General features: G+C 41.8%; 1 protein-coding gene across 3 annotated transcripts in view; it reads right to left on the bottom strand.

Moving 5' to 3' along the window:
- YWHAZ (tyrosine 3-monooxygenase/tryptophan 5-monooxygenase activation protein zeta) overlaps positions 1 to 19,368 on the bottom strand; it is a 34,740-nt gene extending 15,372 nt beyond the window's left edge. The window contains exons 1-2 of one of the 3 annotated variants that reach the window (XM_025001429.2): positions 18,760 to 19,368; positions 16,000 to 16,304 (exon numbers count right to left, since the gene is read on the bottom strand). In XM_025001429.2, coding sequence (XP_024857197.1) covers positions 16,000 to 16,293 — 294 coding nt within the window. In that variant the 5' untranslated portion in view covers positions 16,294 to 16,304; positions 18,760 to 19,368. 3 annotated transcript variants of the gene reach the window in all.
- Positions 19,369 to 22,151: the final 2,783 nt, after the last annotated feature.

Genomic DNA, 22,151 nt, shown 5'->3' with positions numbered 1-22,151 from the left:
GATCTTGACATTCAAAAATCTGCTTTAGTGTGCTCCCTGGTGACTCAGACGGTAAAGCGTCTGCTTACAACACAGGAGACCCGGGTTCAATCCCTGGGGAGGGAAGATCTCCTGGGGAAGGAAATGGCAACCCACTCCAGTATTCTTGGATGGGTTCCCATGGATGGTGGAACCTGGTAGGCTACAATCCATGGGGTCGCAAAGAGTCGGACACGACTGAGCAACTTCACTCTCAATTTTAGTACTCTACTTTGGGTTCAGTCATCAAAAATTTGTTTATCTAGTAAGAGTGGTGAAATAATGCACAAAAAACCCTTTCATTTAAAACATAGGATTAAATTATATCAATGTACAAAAGATAAAGCAAACATTTTCCATTAGTACTTATTCTTTTTACAGCAAACATGTAAAGGGCACGAGCTATGGAAACACTGCTTACTAGCTATGTCAGCTTGACAAAGTTCTGGAATTTCTCTGGGCCTCAGGTTTCTCATCTGTAAGAGATACTGGAAAATAGGTGCGACTTCATGAATCTCCCCTAACAGGACTCCCAGGGTCCACAGATCACTTTTAAGAACTGCTGACTGACTTAAAGCAATCTGAACCATCCACCTTTCAATATACCACGCTCTGAGCGACTGAACTGAACTGAAAGGTATGTTCTCCCTCAAGCTAATTCTCAGCAATACACTAATTTCTGCCAATATCAACAATGGACTAACTACATAATGTTACACTCATAAAACACTACACTGACATTAAAAAGAAGTTGTGTGCCAATTGGAATGAAGCATAAAACATAATCAAAGTGTTGTGTGTGTGGATACAACTTACAGAACAGTTTTTATATGATCCTACTTGTATATATTCTTCAAGGACAGAACTGTTTGCACAGGCACTGTAAGTTCCCAGGATAAAAAAAAAAAAAGAGAGAGAGAGACTGTTAGAGATTACCTCTGAGGAACTGGGATGATGTAGGGAGAGTTTAATTTTTTAACTTTATATCCTATGCTCTACAACATCCGTTATTCAGAACAATATAAAGTAAATTTTAATTATGATTTTGCACCTTCAACTTTTCATATATCTATTCTCAACCTGCTTACAGGCTCCTTAAAGACACACTTTTTGCACATATTAGGCACTCAAACATCAAATCCCAAGGCCAAATTAACATGCTATTTTAACAGCCTCATTTAAATATAACAGAGGAAACTTAGAACAATCTTGACTATCAAAAGCTCATCATCTTCCCAAACTTCTAAATAGTTTAGATAAAATGTGATGGAAATTACTGAAGATGATATTGAAGGTTAGATAATTAATATTTTGCTCCAAGAAGAAAAACGTTCTGTTTCTTTAAAGACCTAAAGTCAATAAAGTCAAGTCGCTCAGTCGTGTTCGACTCTTTACAACCCCACGGACTGTAGCCTATCAGTCTCCTCAGTCCATGGCATTTTCCAGGCAAGAGTACTGGAGTGGGCTGCCATTTCCTTTTCCATTAAAGACCTAGAATTGTTCAAAAATGACAGGTGTCTGGTTGCTGTTCTAAGCACATATATTCAGAAATAGCAGCCAAAGGGCAAGCTAGGCACATCCTATATGCTTTCAGGACCCTTGGATAAGCTCTAGGTTCTATGTAATGACTCTAGAGCGGGCAACTAAGGAAGACAAAACAACAAAAATTCACCAGAGACAGGGTGGGAGAATAGTCTGAGGCAGTAAGGTGAAGTAAATCTGTTTGGAAGTCAGAACACCTAGATTTTGGTAGTAAAACTCTGCCACCAAGAGCAAATACGAGTTTCAGATAGAAAACCATGATACACCCCCTCATTCAGTCTACTGTATTTTATTAACAGCATTCTTTTCAAAACCTTCTTTCCAAATTTCATCCCAGGAAAGTTTCTCTAATGCACTGAACACTTCCCAACCCAACATTCTTCCTTTCTTTATTAAATGAGAATCAGACATTATATTGACTATAATGGGTATTCACTAATTTTTTTAAGTGTTTACTACAGCTCTGAAGAATGACCATCTGCCATGAAGCACTCATATCACTGGGCTATAGGCTATGATATGGCTTATCAATTAGAATGAAGTGAAGTGAAGTGAAAGTTGCTCAGTCATGTCTGACTCTTTGTGACCCCATGGACTATACAGTCCATGGAATTCTCCAGGTCAGAATACTGGAGTGGGTAGTCTTTCCCTTCTCCAGGGGAGCTTCCCAACCCAGGGATTGAACCCAGGTCTCCTGCATTGCAGGATTTACCAGCTGAGCCACAAGGGAAGCCTGTAAATTAGAATACATGAAGCCAATTACTGAAAATAAATTTTGAAAGTACAAGTTATAGAGCTGGGATATCTTCCCCTTTCAAAAAAGTAATCCAATTATTATAAAATGACATTAGCACTTTGGCAAACTATATTTAGTTCTATGTGGCTCAGATGGTAAAGAATCTGCCTGCAATGCGGGAGACCCAGGTTCAATCCCTGGGTCAGGAAGATCCCCTGGAGAAGGGAATGGTAACCCACTCTTCTTGCCTGGAGAATTCCATGGACAGAGGAGCCTGGCGGGCCACAGTCCATGGGGTCACAAAGAATTCGACATGATTGAGGGACTATCAAAAGCATCTGCCTACAATTCGGGAGACCCAGGTTCAATCCCTGGGTTGGGAAGATCTCCTGGAGGAAATGGCAACCCACTCCAGTATTCTTGCCTGGAGAATCCCACAGACAGGGGAGCCTGGCAGGCTATATAGTCCATGGGATCCCAAAGAGTCGGACACAACTGAGCAACTTCACTTTCACTTTTCATTGATTAAAAAAATCATATTTATGGGGCCCATCTATCTTAAAAAATTTTTAATTGGTACTTTTATACTATAGGATATTTTCAGAAGTCTCACTGCTGTTTAAATTTGAAAATATAATGTCCTAAAAATAATGGTTTGGTAACAAGAACAGCACATGTATCCTAATATGATACACCAAGGAAGGCATAGTGTCATTCCCAGGAATTTTTCCCCAAAATGCACAATCTGAATTTACTCATGAGAAAATCACCAGATGAATCCAAACCGAGGATTAGTTTACCAAAAAAAGAAACCCGCCAGAACTCTTGAAAAAAGTGGCAAATACATAAAAAGGCAAAGACTGGAAAACTGATCCAGATTAAAGAAGAGTAAGGAGACAAGACAAACTGTGATTCTGTACTGAATTCCAGACCAGAATTAGGCAATTACAGTGGTACACTCTGTAAGTGCTATGGGTTACATAAATTTATTTTATCCATTATTAATTTATTGATTTTGATCATTAAGAGAACCAGGTAAAGGATATATGGGAACATTTGAAATTATTTCAAAATAAAAAGTCAAAATTATAACAAGCTAGAAGAGACCGTTTAATTACCGTATGGGAGAAGAGGGTACTTTCCCTTTTGGTTATTTAATATTACAATTATTATACACAAGTTTTAAAGAGGAAATCTTCCTACTAGGATTCTTTTTCTGGAAGATTATCATTGAGTTCTGCTCTCCAACCTTATACCGTTTTCATGCTCATCTGGGTTTTTCAAATTTCCTTATTGGGCTGGTAAAACTTGTGTTTAGGAGATAATACGAAAACTAGTGATGTATTTGTAAATAAAAATATGAGGGGTGGAGACGAGGTTCCCACTTCGTTTCAGACTATACTCCACCTAATTGGTCACACTTTAATTTCCATTAATGTAAATATACATTAAAAAAAAAAAAAAATCACCAAGCAAATAGTAAATAGTCCCAGAATTTCAAAGCAAAATAATCAACTTCTAAGAGACATTTATGAACCACAATTTGAAAACAGCTGGGGAAGCATCTCCTTTGACTTGACCTCACTACATATGTGTACACTGAAAAGACCAAGCTTCCACAACCCATTCCTCTCTTTTAGATTGTACTATCACAGCCCTCTTCCATGAACACAACAAAGAAAAAGAGATCAGGATATAGATATTACACATTTATACCAATCAAGCATAAAAAATGTCGATGGTTAAAAGGTGCCAAGAACTTGAAGCACAAGGCGTTCAAGTGTGATTCCTGTTATTTTCAAGTATAAAACTCTAAAAATGCAGTCTAAAACTAAAGCCATCACATTTAATGAAAATGTTATTCTTCCCAGTTTGCAAGATGGGATTAAACCTTCACTAAAAACACACTTCTAACTTCTCTAATTATCCAACTCATCAAACAATTCAAATACGTGAAATTCCAATGAAACAAAAAGTGGTCACTCTCTGCAAATTAAATGCAACTGGATCTCTCCTAGATTAACAAACACACATTCAAGTCAAGCAACTAGACATCTTGTTGTGCTTCAGCATCTTGATCTATGAAAATGAAAAAAACAGGTAGGGCAGATGCTCCTTTAAGCCTAAAATCCACTGATTCAATAAAATTCACCTCCCAATTTATTATTCAATTTAAAAACTCAGAAGCCCCACAAATGTCATTTTAAATATCCTCAATATGAAATTTATTTCAACAGCACAATGTAGAAGGTCAAAATTCTGGTATTGCACAATTCCCTTGTGCACAGAGAATTTCCCCAAACTTTCACTTTGGGGAAAGAGAGTGAAAAGAAAGCGGCTATTTTCGTTGAGATAAAAGGCCCATCAATTTGGAAATTCTTCTTACTCCCTCTTGTGGCTGGATTGCTTTCTTTTCAATTACAACTTCATCAGTTGCTTCCAAAAGTGCTCCACCAAAACTGCTAGAGAATTAGGTGGTGTCAAGAACTGATTTGGGGCTCCCCTGGTAGTTCAGCTGGTAAAGAATGGGCCTGCAATGCAGAATACCGAGGTTTGATCTCTGGGTCAGGAAGATTCCCCTGAAGAAGGGAATGGCTACCCACTCCAGTAATCTTGCCTGGAGAATTCCATGGATAGACCATGCAGTTGCAAAGAGTCAGATATGTTGAAGCAACTAACACAGACACACACACACACACACACACACACTCACGCACGCACACATGAACTGATTACGCTGGTATCTGTACACTTTTTGACTTTCTGTGCAATGTTGGCACAAAGTAAGATTTTAGGTGTTCTGTGAATGATAAGGTCACACTGCTATGAATGGGCAGAGTTGCTTAACTTCAAGGATGGAATTATACAGGACTCTGACCAGTCACTTAACTGAATGCATTTTCCATTAGTAAGAACCGGTAAATCTGCACCATATAAGTTTTAGCATATCAACAAGAAATTTGATAATGCCAGATTCAAAATGTACCTCCTAAAAATTAAGATGGTAAAACATACCAAAAAGAACTTACTGAGTATTGATTGGTAACTGCTAAAACGGACACTAGGGGGTTTTCCTTCTCCCCTTCCCCAGAGCCCTTTTCAGAGCTGGCATTAATGTTGATGTGGGCTGAAGTTTCTCACCAGTCAAAGCTCCATTTCCCAGTATTTCCATCACAAAGGATGTTTTATTTAAAAAAAAAAAAAACTCTTTTATAGTGTTTTTAAAACTTGCACATGCACGTTGTATATTATGTACAGCTCCCTAGTGGGACCAGATTTTATCAGCCACTTTTAAAATAGAAGGCTGAAGACCAGTTCTTCTGAATTTGACCAACACAGCACTTTCCCCTCTGGGTTGCTGAGATTTTTTATGAACAGAGGCTTTTTTCCCGGTTAGTATTATTTTTTAATTTTACTTTTTAACGTTTGTTGGTTTCTGCCATAGGGCAACGTCAATCAGCCATAACCATACATATATCCCCTCCCCGGTGGGCCTCCCTCCCCTCCCCCATCCCACCCCCTAGGTCATCAGAGTGCAGGCTGGGCTCCCCGTGTTAATACAGCAACATCCCACTATCGGACAGTGTTGAGTAGAGACTTTTTATATTTATGTTTTTCTTTATAGCACACAGCTTATAAAATAGCAGGTAATCAATAAATATTAAACTTATTAACTTTCTCTTAAATTTAATATCCAATAAACAAAGCCTCAATGCAGTGATAACAAAGAAGCACAAAAGTGCTATCAGAGAAGGTAAGCAGTATTATTTGCTATTTAATATCAACACAGAGATGTATTAACTCTACATAAAATACCCTACAGGTAGATGCTATTATCATTTCCATTTTGAATATGTGGAAACAAAAGTCACAGATATGAAACACTTGCCCGAAGTCATAAAAAATGAATTAAAGAAAATTCAAACCACCAAGGTCTATGTAGACTGTGCTAGGCTATGTCACCCTTTTAAAGTGAAGCAGCAGTTTACATTTTTAGAAATGTTACACAAGATTATTCTTCAAGTCTTATCCTTATGATCCAATTAAGTTTGATGATAATGCTGTCTCATCAGGTGGAAACTATCAGAGGAAACTGAAAGGAAAGGTCATTACAAGAGCATGATTCTTCTGATGTCATAAACATCTATTCTCAACACAACAGAAAAATACTCATCAAATTATTGACTTGAGAACTTCCCTGTTCTAAGTAAACTACAACTTACCTACATAAATCAATGTCCTCAACTGTCCATTTCCCAGAATAACATTTTGAAGGTAATGTGTTTTGAGTAGGATATTTACCAAGTGCCCCCGGGTTCAATGTAGTTCAAGTATTCCTTTGAAATTCTGGGCAACGATTTTTAATGTGTGTTTTAAGAAGCAAAAATAATTATGATCTGACAATTCACAAGTCTTGAATCAACAAGAGAAGCAGGTCTATCTCAGAAACACACTTATATTTAATCACCTGGATGAGAAACATTCAACTCACCACTGGGTTCCTTGGTAATACTGTTAATTTGAAAGAACTCCTAGATCCCCCAACTTGTTTGCAAGACAGAAGTTAACTTCCACTAAAACATTTCTAACTTCTCTAATGTTGTCCAACTCGTTAAGCCAATTCAAGTCAGTCAAATCCCTATACTACAAAAATTGGGCATTCCTGGGGCTCCTGGTTTTAAAAGAATGAACATGCATATAAGTCAACCATTCGGACCAAGTCTTAGCTTGACTTATTTAACTCTATAAATTGACATTTGGACTATCTTTATGTTCTTTCTTTGTCATCTGTTATAACCATATTTTTATTTGGAGGAGAACAAAAGAAAGCTCACAAATTCTGTTGCAAGAAACTAAGAAAAAGATTATATGGTAAACTCTTTTACTAATCTATTCCAATAAAAACAAACATGAACGTGTCATCAACAGAACCACACTGCTAACATGTCAACTATATTTCATCCATGCTCTGCTGTCCCCAAGACCCATACTATAGCAAACGAATGTCAACAGAATAAAATTAGTGAAATCTGCCAAGATATAAAACTATTTTATAGCACACTACTACTTATGTGATATGTTAACAGAAAATGCAAAACTGTCATCAATGACAAACTGCAATTGTATAGCAATTTTTACAGATACAAGTTTTTCGTTATTACAGGGAAATGCTCACTAGAGAATAAAATGGAGAACGACCTGTTGCAAAGAAACGTACTTAGTACAATGGTAACTGATAAGAATGTGGTGGCTAAGCATGCCATTTTTCCCAAGCCAAATTCAAACTTGTGCCATCTAAATATTAAGCATATCATATTCCTGCAGTGTGTTTTACAAATTAAATACAAATGTCAATGGTCCTGCTTTTAAGGGGAATAAAGGAATAGAGCCAATCCTAAACTCAAAAACAACTTAGACATCAAGATTAAAGAGTTATTTGGTGCAAAAGTAGTTGCAGCTTTGCATTGTTGGAACTTTGGTACTGAATACATTCTTAAAGTAAATGTGGTTATTTTATACATTATATTCATGCGCATTTCCTGCTTTATGTTTTTTTTTTTTTTTTGCTAATGACATTACTTTCTATTTTAGACTGCAGAAATGTTAGACAAAAAGCAAATTACAGCGATTTTTAAATTCAAGTTCAAAATGGGTGGTAAAGGAGCAGAGACAACTGACAACAATGCATTTGGCCCAGAAACTGCTAACAAAGGTACAGTGCACCAGCGGGTCAAGCAATTTTACACAGGACGTGAGAGCCGTGAAGATGAGGAGGGTAATGGCCAGTCATTGAAGCTGATCCCCTTACAACTGCATAGGAAGTTGCTCAAGAACTCAACATCCACCATCCTACAGTCGTTCGAGATTTGAAGCAAACTGGAAAGGTGAAAAAGCTCAGTAAGTGGGTGCCTCATGAGCTGACCGAAAATCAAAAAGTCGTCGTTTTGAAGTGTTGTCTTCTCTTATTCTAAATGAATCATTTTTTCATCTGATAGTGACGTGCAACAAAAAGTAGATTTTATGACAACCAATGACAACTACATCAGTGGCTAGACTGAGAAAAAGCTCCAAAGCACCTCCCAAACACAAATTTGCACCAAAAAAGGTTATGGTCATTGTTTGGTGGTCTGCTGCTGGTGTGATACACTACAGTTCTCTGAATCCCAGCAAGACCATCATATCTGAGAAGTCTGCTCAGGAATCAATGAGATGCATCAAAAACTGCCACGCCTGCAGCCGGCACTGATCAATAGAATGGGCCCAATTCTTCTCCACAGTAACACCCGACCGACCCAATGTCGCACAACCAACACTTTAAAGGTTGAATAAATTGGGCTATGACTACTACGTTTTGCCTCGTCCACCATATTCACCTGAACTCTCACCAACTATCATTTCTTCAAAGCATCTTGACAACTTTTTGCAGGAGAAACATTTCCATGACCAGCAGGAGGCAGAAAAAGCTTTCCAAGAGTTCATCGAATAATGAAGCAGATTTTTAAGCTATAGGAATAAACAAAAACTTTCCTCTGTTGGCAGAAATGTGTTGGTTGTAATGGTTCCTATTTTGATTAAAAAAGATGTGTTTGAACCTAGTTATAGTTATTTAAAATTCACTGTCTGAAACCACAATTGCTTTTGTACCAATCAGAGTAAAGAAACCCTCAGGCCACAAAGATGGAAATTGGCAATGGCTTGTATCAGGGACAAGTAGACCAAACAAGAGCCAAAGGCACAGAAGGAATTCTTTTTGTTTTATAAAAAGATAAGAGAAAGAGCTATCTGTATGCAGCACAGAACTGGGAAAAGAACAGTAAAGATAAGTTCAAGTGAATGACCACCACTAGCAATATAAAGTTTATAACTTAGCTTCTGTCCATTAAAATTAGGTCAAGTTTATTCTTACAACATCACTTTCTTGCCAATATGCATATGAGTGGGAGAGTAAAGGATAGAATTACTAGTAAAATGGGAGTGGCAAATAATCCTGGGTACTACCCACAGGAAATGTATCATACAAATGAGTATCAACATGAATGTAAAGAGTTGAGAACCAACTCTTTACAATGATGCAGCCAACACAGCAATTAACTTGCAATTAGAAAAAGAACTCAAAGGTGAGTCCAAGATGTCATTGTTAAAAGTCTAGAAAATGTGCTAAAAATTAAGAGGTTAGAAAGAATAGGTAGTTTCAAAAGGAAGAGGAAGCTCCTGACTGCAGCACACTGACATTGACAGCAGAGGTTCAGTGCTCAAGAATCTATCTTCCAATGCAGGGCAAGTTGGTTTGATACCTGGTCAGGGAACTAAATGCCCACGTGTCAACAGACAACTAAGCTCCACACTCTAAAGCCCACACACCACTGCTGGAAAGGAGCCCATGTGCCCCAACGACATATCCTGCACACTGCAACCAAGATCCTACATGACACAACTAAGACCTGAGGCAACCCAGTAAATACATACCAAAAAAGAGAAGGAAAAAAAACCTCCCTGAAGAGCAGTGTTTATACTCAATGCAAAACCGCAATAAAGAGAGATGGAAATCAGGATGAAATCACAATAGGGATTATCTCAGGAATTAAAATTCTAAGGCCTATTAGCATTTCAGTGGACTACATTAAGTTTTTCTGAGCTTAACTGACATGAGAACACCCATAATTTTGACTTCCTCTTGCAATGCAGAAGATACCGGTTCAATCCTTGGGTTGGGAAGATCCACTTGAGGAGGAAATGGCAAACCACTCCAGTATTCTTGCCTGAGAAATCCAACAGACAAAGGAGCCTGGCGGGCTGTACAGTCCATGGGTCGCAAAACAGTTGGACACAACTGAGAAACTAGTCAACAGCAAATTGTATTTATGGGGGGGGTGGGGGGAACCCTATGTCTTTCCAAAGTTAAAGCCCCACTTCCAAAAAACCCAAAGTTAATACTTAAATGATTATAGCTATGATGGAGGGCACTGAAAATCTGCTTCTGATGTTAGTAGGGGAAACTTAGCTCTGATTTTCTTTATAAAAGCACAACTATTTTTGCATGTCTTGGAAGAGGTAAAATCTGGCATCACTTCCTTTGGGTCAAGTTTTTGCAAGGCCATTAAGTCCCACATTCATTGATTTATAACATAATTGACCCCTTCATGCTTTAACCAGCACCCTCTCTCTCTTCCTAATCTCATCTCTTGCAAAATTACTGCAAAGGCTTTTGAATAAAGCAACTGTTTCCACCTAATGCACTGACAGAATGAACCATCACTTAATTTGCTGGATTAACCAAACCTCACTTAACAGACTGGCTTTATGCCAGGCCTTTTTCATTCCTAGGCAAACACCAATAATGCCCATGTCGTTTTATCTTTGGGCTAAATATTCACATACATTTTTCAGCTACTCTCTGAAACCCCCTTTAGTTTCTATCAGCAGTTATACCATTACTGAGCCCTGTATTTGTTCCCCAAGCTACGCCATTATACTTGGATATAATTACTTAAAATGCTATGCTATTTTTGTTATCAAATTTAAGTATGAAAAGAAGCATTTCTAATGCAATTACAATGAATGTTTTGAAATGACTATTTTTAAAGGAGACACACACATGTATCACTTGGGTTATCCAAACAATTGAAAGATTAGAAAAATTCTGATTATTTTCTTTTAGCTTTTAAGTTCTTACTCTACTATGTAAACTCAAATTACATTTTGTAAAGGTTGCGTTTCTTTTAGGGGTGGCTAGTAAGTTATTTTCAAACCGTAGGTCTATGCACATTCAAAGAAAAGGTCTTAGCTCCGCACTAGAAATGCGCAAATGAACACACACATTTGTTTTAACTGAAAATGTTTAGAACAAGTAGGAACACATTTGAACTACTTTTCAATTAACCAACTAACTAGGATCTTCTACTGTACCACTACTGACAGATGTTATCGTAAGATTTTTTTACTCATAAAGCTGGGCATTTAATTTTTGGCCACACCCTGCAAAACATGTGGGATCTTAGTTCCCCAACAAGGATGTGAACCTTCACCCCCTGCATTTGAAGTGCGGAGTCTTAACCATTGGACCACCAGAGAAGTCCCCAAATTGGGTGTTTTTAGAAGAAAAACTGAAAAGCAAAATTACTCTTGGTAAACTATAAAGACACTCTAGGTATCTTATTTCCCGACCTCTCTAATTCAAATGCCTCTGCTGGGGCTGAATACAATTTCTTCCTCTTTCTTGGGCAATATCAGAAGAGTCGAAGAGTTCTTAAGTGTACATGTTCTCCTCTACTTTTAAGATTTTTCTTAATTTTCTTTTTGAATTTCAATTTTCAATTCTGTAATCTATTCCTTAGTTCACTTTTAACTATCTTCACAGCTCATCTCATCACTAAACTTCTCCAAGTCATCTGTATCTCTTTCTAGAACAGGCAGGAAAGACTTCATTATTATATTAAGTATTGCTAGGCTGAAAAAGGATAGGTAACCTGTTGCTCTTGACCAAGCTGTTATTCTTCCCCTTCCCACCAAATAGTAAACACCTGTCTTTCCAATGTTTCTTTCCTTTACATTTCATACACCTCAGACTTTCCAAATATACAAACTACCTCATCAGGTACAACAGTTAACTGTTACCAAGAAAACTCTTAAAAAGACTGCTGAATTTTATTACCAAAAGACTGTCCAATGTCCTTCTTCCTGGAAGGGATTGCTGCTATCTCCTATGTCATGTAAGGTCTGTGTACTTTGAAACATACCAAAAACAGTTATTTGACAAAAACATGTAAATACACAGTCAAGAAAATGAATATAACACTGCACAATTCTTTTGAGAAGCCCTTATTCCAATAAATGAATTGTCTAGTGATTTTCAACTTAAAACACTTATATAGCAGTTTTTAAAGCCCAAGGCACTTCCCAGCTTGCTCCTGCTTAATGGCAGTTCTATGGAGATAAAAACCAGTGCCCAGCAACAACACCTTAAAAATGTAGAGAAGCATAATAAAATGGAACTCAGACAAGTTAACTGAATCACACAACAAATATTGTTGCCAACTGTTATAAATGACAGACTCACGATTTTACTAATTCATGTCCTAATAAGGAAGCCATTCTTTAACTTATTCCAGTGGCTTTCAATTCTTAAAATGAAACCTTTGAAAACTTGCTGGGCAGTATGGGCCTCTGTCCTTGAAAGACAAAGAATTTTTAAGGTTTCTTGGATCTTTTAAATTTCATTCTTAGATTCCCAAGTTAAAGAGACCTCTATTAACTTATAGGCAGGTTTGTACTACTCTCACTGCTTTAATGCAGGAGACCCGGGTTCAATCCCTGGGTCCGGAAGATCCCCTGGAGAAGTAAATGGCAACCCACTCCAGTACTCTTGCCTGGAGAATCCTATGGAGGGAGGAGCCTGGTAGGCTACAGTCCATGGGGTCGCAAAGAGTCAGACACGACTGAGTGACTTCACTTTCACTGCTTTAAAGAGAAGCCCCAAACTGAGATAAATGGGGCACTAAGAGCTCTCTCTATCTGATTTTCTCCACAGCAGTCCTATGGGGTAGGTATTATTCCCATTTAACTGAGCTCAGTTTTCTCTGATGACTAATATCTTCAGGTCACCCAGCCATTTAAAGGTAACACTAGTTACGACTCAAAACTTGCTCTTTTTAGGCCGTTATATTATTGAGTTTGAATTAGGTACAACCTAGTATGCATATGCTTATTTCATTTTACATTTCATCATCTTCAAAATAAAACTACCTAATTTTTGGCTTCTTGTGACTTTAGGCAGAAGAGGTATCAACCCCTTCCCCCACTGACACAAGAACATTTGGTCTAAGATCTGCTAGAAAAGGCTGACTGCATTAGTTCACATACTGCAATTTCAAATTTAACAACACAAAGAAGAGAACCATAATTTCGCATAAAGAGAAGTTCATGTTGTGAAGAATAAGGCCGGTGACCATGTTCTTCAGTAATGCTCTAAAACTTCTGTACAAAGTAACACAGTCCCTGCTCTTTCACTGCTTAGTAAATAGTATAAATTAAACAAACACTTGATAAGTACATGTAACTAGAATGGCAATAACCTAATAAGAGTAAAGAGCTCTTCAGAGAAACTTTGAACCATGGAGGTTAGTTCCTACTAATAGGAAGACAAAGAATATTTTTTTAGGCAGTATAGAACAATGAAGTCTGGTTCATCAATGATGCTATCAGCCAATAATATCAATTCTGAAAAGCAATTATCTGCTTATTTTTCTCCAATTAAAAGTCAAAGAAAAAACTAGAGCAATAAAAATTACAACTGGTTACGTTTTTATTATATAAGATATTGAGATATAATTGGGCACACGTTCACTAATTATCAAGCAAATCAGGTCAAATCCTTTTTTTCTCTAGGAGATGTAACAGTTCTGCTAGACTTTATTCTTCCATTTTACTTAAAAGGAGAAAAGGAATTTTATGCAAGATGTTTCCCGAGTCAACAGGACCTGTTTGAAGAAAGATCGGGAAAAGAAGCCTGCCTGTAAAGAATCACAGTATCTGTAAATATCCAAGTTTCCCCAAGTTGAAACAGAAAAGGCCTTGGAAAATTAGCCGTACTGCTGACCTAGTTCCACCTCTTTTTCAAAAGAACCCAAAAGCTCATTTACTTAACAAATAATTTGAGTATCTACTATATATTAGGAGGGATGAGCCATGCAAAGATCACTAATGGAGCTTCACTTCTGAAAAGACTAAGGCTGGAAGAAAAGCTTTAGAATTCTCCGAGCCTTTTATATAGTAAAACAATTAAACTTTCATTTATCTATACTTTCAAAGTGGAAATTTCATTTATACTTTCGAACTGGAAATTTCATTTAGACTTGATGCGAAGCCAGTGTGCTATTCTGCAGGAGAACAACATAGTGATCAGCAACCAGTATCAAACTCCCTTAATAATCATTTCAACAGGAAAAGCTATTCAGAGATTAATCCAGATATTCTCACCCACTGATCCAATGCAGTATTTTTTTTCCTTGATAAGGAAAGTAATGCTAAAACTGCTACAGTCTTTTCCTAGGAAAAGTCTCACAATGACGGGAGCTTTTATACTTTTTGTGTGGAAAACATGCAAATACCTACCTGGAATTGCAAATAAGCTGTTAGTATAGGATGAATGTTACCACATCCCCTTTTATTCCTAAAACTGACTTTTGTCTTAAGGGAAATAATAAAACTCTTAATTATTTAATCTATCAGGTATAATAACTGGGGGAAAAACATTAGAGGGAACAAAATTTAATAACACACTCAGGTTCTTACCAGTAAACAGAGCAAGGAAGGTGGGGAAAAGTCCAATAGTATTTTATTATAGGGAAACATGGTATTTTCAAATTTTAAATATTTTTATTACATTAGCAAAGCATAAGATAAGCATTTGTCATTGAGTCTCGATAAAAGCATAGAACTCCCTTCTCATTTTAGAAATGAATGATAGCTATCAATGTAAAGATTTCAAGTAAGCAATCAAAAACTACCCACAAAATAGATACCACACGAGAAGACTGTAGCCCACATAAAGATAGAAAACGTTATTCTTCTTTAAAAAGACAGTTTAAAGTAAATTATCATTTGAGAAAAACACTCTTAATTTAGGAACTGAAGCTATTCCATCAGCGTTAGACTACTGTAAAGGAATCATAATACCATTACAATTTTAACAAAAACTCCAAACCCCCATCAGAAATAATTCTATATTGCTTGTTATAGTACTTCTTCCATGAACAAGATTCAAATAGTAAGAAGTGCAGCTGCATTTTCAGAGGAAATGGGATTCAGCCTCTGTATACCAGAGCCCTGTCAAACAGAGACCCATGTGTATTTAAGAGTACCCATTTGCAATGTAAGAGTAATCATTTAGTTAAACCCATTTTAAATATTAACTCCCAGTTCATTAAAAAATGAAAGTGTTAGTGTACACACGTTGTTACATGCTAAACGGTTGCACTATCCACCAACTTATTCCTATATTTCAACTTTTCTGGCACAGAAAGTCGCCATTTGTAAGAAAATTTTAAAATTAACCAAAATGTAATGTTCAAGTCTTTTAAGCTATTTAGAGAAGCAGTGCTTCAATGGAGTAGACACTGAATTCTTAAAATGCTTCTTGACTGAACCTGGAAAATCAAGCTTTGAGTTTTTCATTATCTTTTAATGTGGTTGTCATCATTCAAAATTGACTTCCAACACTTAAATGCAGAAAGGCAAAAACAACTGTTAAGCCAGTTTTCTGCATGGCTGACATTATATTAACATTTCAGTGGCTAACCAGGGAAGGCTACTAGGTCTACAATGTCTACTACATCTTACATAAAGCAAGATAGGTAAAATTTCTGCATCTATATACTTTTAAGAAAATCAGTTCTAGAACTACTACAAATATTCTAACCACAACTGAAATGATAATTCGATTACTTTACCTTTTCAATTAGAACAAAATATACTACCAATCTCTCTGAGCTGACTGATAATCACCACAGAATTCATTTAATACAAATCTAACCACAATTGTTCTAACATTTTAGTAATGACACTCTGAAAGACTTGGAAATCTACAATACCCCACTTTTAAAAGGAAAAGAGAAACCAAAGAAAGAAAAAGTTGAGAGTAATGGAACTGATAATCATTACAGAAACCCTGTATTACAATGATACTAGACTGAATGGTTTCTCACCAGTACATCATTGCAGATATCTCTTAGCTCGGTCTCTATTTTCTCTCTGTATTCTCGAGCCATCTGCTGTTTTTTCTCAGCACCTTCCGTCTTTTGCTCAATACTGGAGACGACCCTCCAAGATGACCTACGGGCTCCTACAACATTTTTATAAGCAACTGAGAGAAGATTCCTCTCCTCATTGGATAATTCAGCTCCTTGCTCAGTTACAGACTTCATGCAGGCTGCCATGTCATCATATCGCTCAGCCTGCTCGGCCAGTTTGGCCTTCTGTACCAGCTCGTTTTTATCCATGACTGGATGTTCTGCAGGGGAAAAAAAGTAGCATTTAGATATTTTTTCCAGTAAAACAGACTAAAAATCACAGCCTTTGTAAACATGTTAACACTTCAAACTTAATTACCCATGGAAGATTCTCTACATGTGGAATTCAATGGAACTTCACAAAAGGATGCTCAGGGGGGGAAAAAACGTGGCATACTCAGCGTGCATAGTGTACATTTAAAGCCATTAAAATCGGTTTAGCAAAACTAAAATTACATTATCTCATCTTTGTCCACACGATCCGTAATTTCACATAAAGTTGAAGCACACTTGACTAAAAAGGCTGCCTTAAAAACCAATCCTTATGTTACTTGGTCAAAATCTCAACTCTAGTTTCAAATATCACTGGGTAATCAAAAATTAAGCAGCTTTTTTTTAGTGAAAACACCACCTATGAATACTACTACCATACTTTCAGAATCACGATTCCTGTCCGTTTAATGTAATTCATGTCCTATTACTGTTAGTATCTGCTCTTGTCAAGTGTTTAAATTTTAGCTGATAACACTCCCACCCCAAGTCCACGGATCTTTGCAACAGCTGATCACCATGCCAATTTCCTGGGAGAAATGACCGTATTGCTTATTTTAATACTGTGACTGTAAAACCACCACCAAGGATCAATAACTAACCCTAAGGCTTCATTCATCTGTACCTTGTTATATGCACATGGGCTTAAAAAAAAAAAATCCGTGAGTCCCGGAACTTCGATTCTTACTATATGTGAGCACTAATATGTAGATAGTAAATGCTTCCCAGTATGATCAGTGTTTCTGATGTCATTGTTCAGTTTAAATGCAGACTTAATGCGCCTTGTTTCTAGTAGTCAAAAATTAATTACATACATTATCACTCAAGCTGCCCTTATCAAGACCTCCTAATTCTTTCTCATTTTAAAGCTCTGGGCTTTTCAATCTTCCCCTTATGCTGTTCCTTAAGACATCCTTTTGAAAGATCCTAAAGCAGCACATAAAGATACTACCCCCTACAGTGGTCCCAAAGGGTACATGACTTACGATGAACAGAGGAGTCACTGTCACTCACTATGGGAACTGACTCCCTTTCTTTACCTTCCCAGGGAAATCCCACAAAACATTTCTTTGTAAAAAACCAAATCGGAACTAATCCTTTGTATTTAAACAAGTAACTAGCTAGCCTGAATAGGAAGTATACTGTTTTCAATGTCAAACCCTAAATCTATTATCGCATAACCTACCCCTTTCTTGCAATTACCAATTCTCCCCCCTAAAAATTAAAAAATGCTCTCAGGCTAATGCTACTTCTAAAGAAAATTATCTACAACCAGTACAAAGGTTCCTCTCCCAAACCCCTCGGTAACGAGGGGAAGTGGACTAGTTTTCTCAAAGAATAAGCAGTGCTCCCAGGACTCGCCGCACCCATTTAACCCTTCACCGGCGGAAGACTTCGAGGTGGGTGAAACGACAACGGGCCGTCTGTGACTTTAAAGGGCAAACCCTACCGTCGGCGCCAGCCGCAACCCCCCTCCTTGGCTCCGCCCAGGCTGGTGCCTCCGCGCGAGCCCCCGCGTCTCCCTCTTTGTCATGGCGGATCTGTGTCAAGGAGCCCAGCCTACTGCCTAGTGTTAATTCCCCCACCGGGGCCCGGGCTGGGGGGATGCGAGGAGGAGACGCGCGCTCCCGCCTGCGCTGGGAATGGGAAGCCGCCCGCCCGCCCGCCTCGGGGGCACGGACGCCGGGGCCGCCCGCCCGCAGAAGCGGAACCACGAGCGGCCGGCCGCGGACACACCCCACTGTCCCGTCGGCGTCCGTCCGCCACCGGCCGCCGCGGGTGCTCCTTTAGCCTCCGGGGGCCCGACAGCTGCAGCTGGTGGGGGAGGGGGCGAGCCACACCCAGGCGAGCCCGGCCGCCGCCGGCTGTTACGCGCGGGTTCACCCGCCCCGCCGAGCGGGGTCCCGGTCGACACGCGCGCAGGGACCCTCAGGTCTACCAGGCCCCCCCACCCCCGGGAGGACGAGCGAGCCCCGTGGTCCCCCGTCTTCCCCACCCTCATCGCTATCCCCTACCTGGGCTCCGAACACCCTCCCCCCACCTCCTCCACGCGGAGATAGAAAGCCAGCCCCATCCCCCCCAGCCCGCCGGGAATATTCAAGTTCTCCCCCCCCCTCCCCCTCCGCGGAACCCGGGAAATTCGGCCCGAGGTCTCGGGCGGGCCCCACCCCGGGGCCGGCTCGACCGAAGCACGGCCTCGCCCCGCTCTACCTGGCGGGCGCTTCCGGGCCGCCTTGGCTCGCAGCCCCGTGGCCAGGTCCGACCCTCCCGCCGCCGCGCCGCCGCCGCCCGGGTTGGGGAGGAGGGGTGGGTGCCGCCGCAGCGCGGGGCGCGGAGGCTGCGCCGCCGAGAGGGCGGGAGAGGCGGGGGGAGGGGACGGGGGGCGGCGGGGAGGGGGCGGCTCACCTGCGCCACTGCAATGCCCGCGGCCGCCGAGTCATTCTCTCTCGGACGGAAACGGGCAGCGGGGCGGCGCGGAGGAGGGGGCTGCGGGGAGGTGGGGCGGGCGCGAAAAAGAACGGATCGCGGCCGGCGCTGCCTCGGTCACCCTCGGGAGGCCGGCGACCGGGCGGGTCCCTGGGGGAAACCTGGCGTGCGGGCGCTCTTCCCACCCCCACCCCCCAACCCCCGGGGACCGGATCAGACCGGGCGCCCCTCCGGGCCGAGGCGTCGATCCGGAAGCAAGTAGCCGGAGGCGGCCGCGAGCCGCCCGCCAGAACCCAGCGGAAGAGAAGCCGCCGCCCGTCTCCGCCTGAGGAGACTCCGCCTCAGCCCAGCGCCGCTCCCAACCGCGGCGCGAGCGGGACTTGAGGGGATGCGGAGCAGGGACTGCTCCCGCGCTTTCGGATGCTTGGCCTAGGACAGGAAGAAGCGGCGCGAGGTGGCGGCGGCGGTGGCGGCCGAGTCCCTTACCTGTGTCCGGAGTAGGTGGCGGCGGACGGACGGGGCTCAGCAGTCTCTGGGCGGCAGCGGCGAGGCTGAGACTGTCCCTGGATCTCGCTGCTCACAGGCTACAGCCGCTCCGCAGACACGGGGTTTCCTCCAATCACCAGCCCCGGCAGCAGGGGCACCACACGCACGATGACGTCAAACGCTGCTATGGCAACCGTTGATTGGTGCCCACAGCTCTGGGGGCCCAGAGCAACCGCCGCTCCCCAGCGCGCGGCCGTCCTGCCCGCCCGCGCTAGAGGGCGAGCGGAGGAGCGCGCGCGTCCCCTCCGCTCCCAACTCTCCTCCCCAGCCCTCTCGGCTTCCAACTTCTATACTCCTGTCCTGAGGGTGCCCGAACAGAAAGCTCTTTTTTTCTTCTTCTGGTCACCAGTATCCCCACCGTTTCCCTCGCCTTCCCCACGGATCCCCCGCAACCCTTCTCCGGCTCGCTCCCCCAAAACCAGCCGGGAGGCAATTTTCCCCCACCCCCACTTAGGGTTCGTACGACCCTTCTGCGCCTGCGCCAGTTACTCCCTCAAGAAGGGGCGCCCGTTCGGCAACATCCGGGACCTTTCACACTCCCCCCACCCCCTCCCATCCGCCTGGCCCGCCCCGCCCTCCGTGCTTTGCGGCGGCAACTGCCCCCCGGGGCCATCCGGAGGGCTAGATTACGAGAGCGGCTCCTCGGCGCTGGCATTATGATCTGGAGTTGGGGGTGGGGGGCACGGTCAAAGGGTCGGGGAGGGGCGATGTGGCGCGCTAGCCCCCCAGCTTCCCCCAACACACACGCCGGGCGGGGCGATCGGGGCGCGCGGCCCCTCCCTATCTCCTTTCCGCTGCCGCCCCTTTACCTGCAGCCTCAGGGACTGCGCCTGGAGGCCTTTTAAGGCTCGGGATAGAGGGAGGCGTCCGGTCCCAGTACGTGGGCTGAGCCACCAGTTGGTTTTGCCAATCGGGGCTGGGGCATCAGTGCGCAGTGACAGCTGCGAGGGGACAATGGGTGGGCACCAAGTGGGAGTGAGGTGTGGCGGGCGGAGCTGGCGGGAGGTGAGGCCTGGGAAGAGGCCTTCAGCCTCTGAGAGGGAAAGACGGCGTCCTTAGGTGGAGGCTTTGAGGGGGCCCTGGAGGCCATAACATGACAGGAGGCAAAGAGGTTTGAGTGTATTTCCTCGTTTTTTGTAGGTTGAATTTTTCCTGTCCAAAATAAAGCTTTCACTTAGAGACCTCATGCTTCCGTGGTTTAAAACGTGATTACCTGTTTTCTCCTGAGAGGGCAACGTGCTGTTCCCAGGGCCCGGGTTGACCCAGCGGGCGGTGGGCCGCGGGCGGGGCGAAGAACAGGGACCGGGAGCCAGGAAGAGAGGAAAGAGAAGGGCGGAAATTGCAGGTGCCGCGTTAACGTGCCAACCTAAAACGGTAGGGCCTCCACCCAGTCAACTTCAGGAAGTTCAAAGACGTGCATTCACTGTGTGAAATGTCTTTGATCCGTCTTCCTTTAGGTAAGTGTTAGAAAAGATTAGTGCCTGGATGACCTACCAAACCAATTGCAAAAGTCATTGAGAGTTTCTAGAACTCAGAACTCTTCCTGCTACCCATGTGTGAGCTCCATCTTGGCCTCGTTGACTTTTCCAACATCACTTTATTGAGCACCTACTGTGGTGGTTTTGTCGCTGAGTCGTGTCCGACTCTTGTGACCCATGAATTGTAGCCTGCTAGGCTCCTCTGTCGAGGGGACTCTCCAGGCAAGAATAATGGAGTGGGTTGCCATTTCCTTCTCCAGGGGATCTTCCCGACCCGGGAATCGAACCGGGTCTCCTGCATTGTAGGCAGATTCTTTACCAACTGACCTACAAGGGAAGCCCCTGAGCACATACTAGGACCCTGCTTTAGGCACAGCTGACAAAAGAGCCTTCCAGGAGTTCAGCCTCAAGTTCCCCAGAGAATTGAATTTATCAGTAACCGTCACATAAAATGTTTGCTCACTCTTTCAGCGCCTGGTGCTTCCGAGCGCCTTGTCTGTTCTGTCTGATGGGTACAGTGCGCCACAAGACTGTTCTACAAATGACATTTGGCCTGAAGTTCCAACTGGCGGTTAGATAGTAAAATATAAACGAGAAAGAGGGTTTTCCACTGATCAGTTCAATTTCAGTGGTTTTAATTTTCCCGTCGGAACAGATTAATAGTAGAATGAATGAACAAATTGATCAGAGTTTTGTTTCTGGGATATTAAAGTCTCCTTTCTTTGATTCCCAAGCAAATTCTTTTAGAGAGTGACTCACTTAAAATGACTAATATTTCAAAAGCTTTCTTTAAAAGAAATTCTTGCCTCTAGTTTTATACCAGATTTCAGCACCAGAAAGAAGATACTAAGTTTGAAAAATCTTTCCTAAAGGGAAGTTGATGGGAGTTCCCTGGTGGCCTAATGGCTAGGATTCCAGGCTTTCACTGCCATGACCTGGGTTCTATCCGTGGGATGAAATAGATTTCTCACAAACCGCACCCCATCAAAAACGTGAGGTTGTTTAATATCTCAAGTATATATACAGATAGAATATATGCCCTTTGTTTTAGAGGAAGTTTAGGGATTTTGCTGCATTAAATAAGTTGTGGATTTACCTTAGGAAACAGCTAAATTAGATTTTTGCCTCCTGCTTTAAATAGCAAGGCTTTTTTGGTGAAAGGACAGGAACTATTAGGTTTTACAAACTCAGATCAACGTGTTCATGGAATAAAGTGTAATGAGTTTGCAGGGAAGCAAGAATAGGGAATGTCATGGAAGCCCCAAGTGACAAATACTTTGAGGAATAGGAATAACATATGCCAAGGATAATTGAAAACAAAGAAATAGAACCTATGAACTTGAACTC

Source organism: Bos taurus, chromosome 14 (genome assembly GCF_002263795.3).
Source record: "Bos taurus isolate L1 Dominette 01449 registration number 42190680 breed Hereford chromosome 14, ARS-UCD2.0, whole genome shotgun sequence".
NCBI lineage: Eukaryota > Metazoa > Chordata > Mammalia > Artiodactyla > Bovidae > Bos > Bos taurus.
Note: the sequence above shows the minus strand (reverse complement) of the source record. Positions and strands in the feature narration are given on the sequence as shown.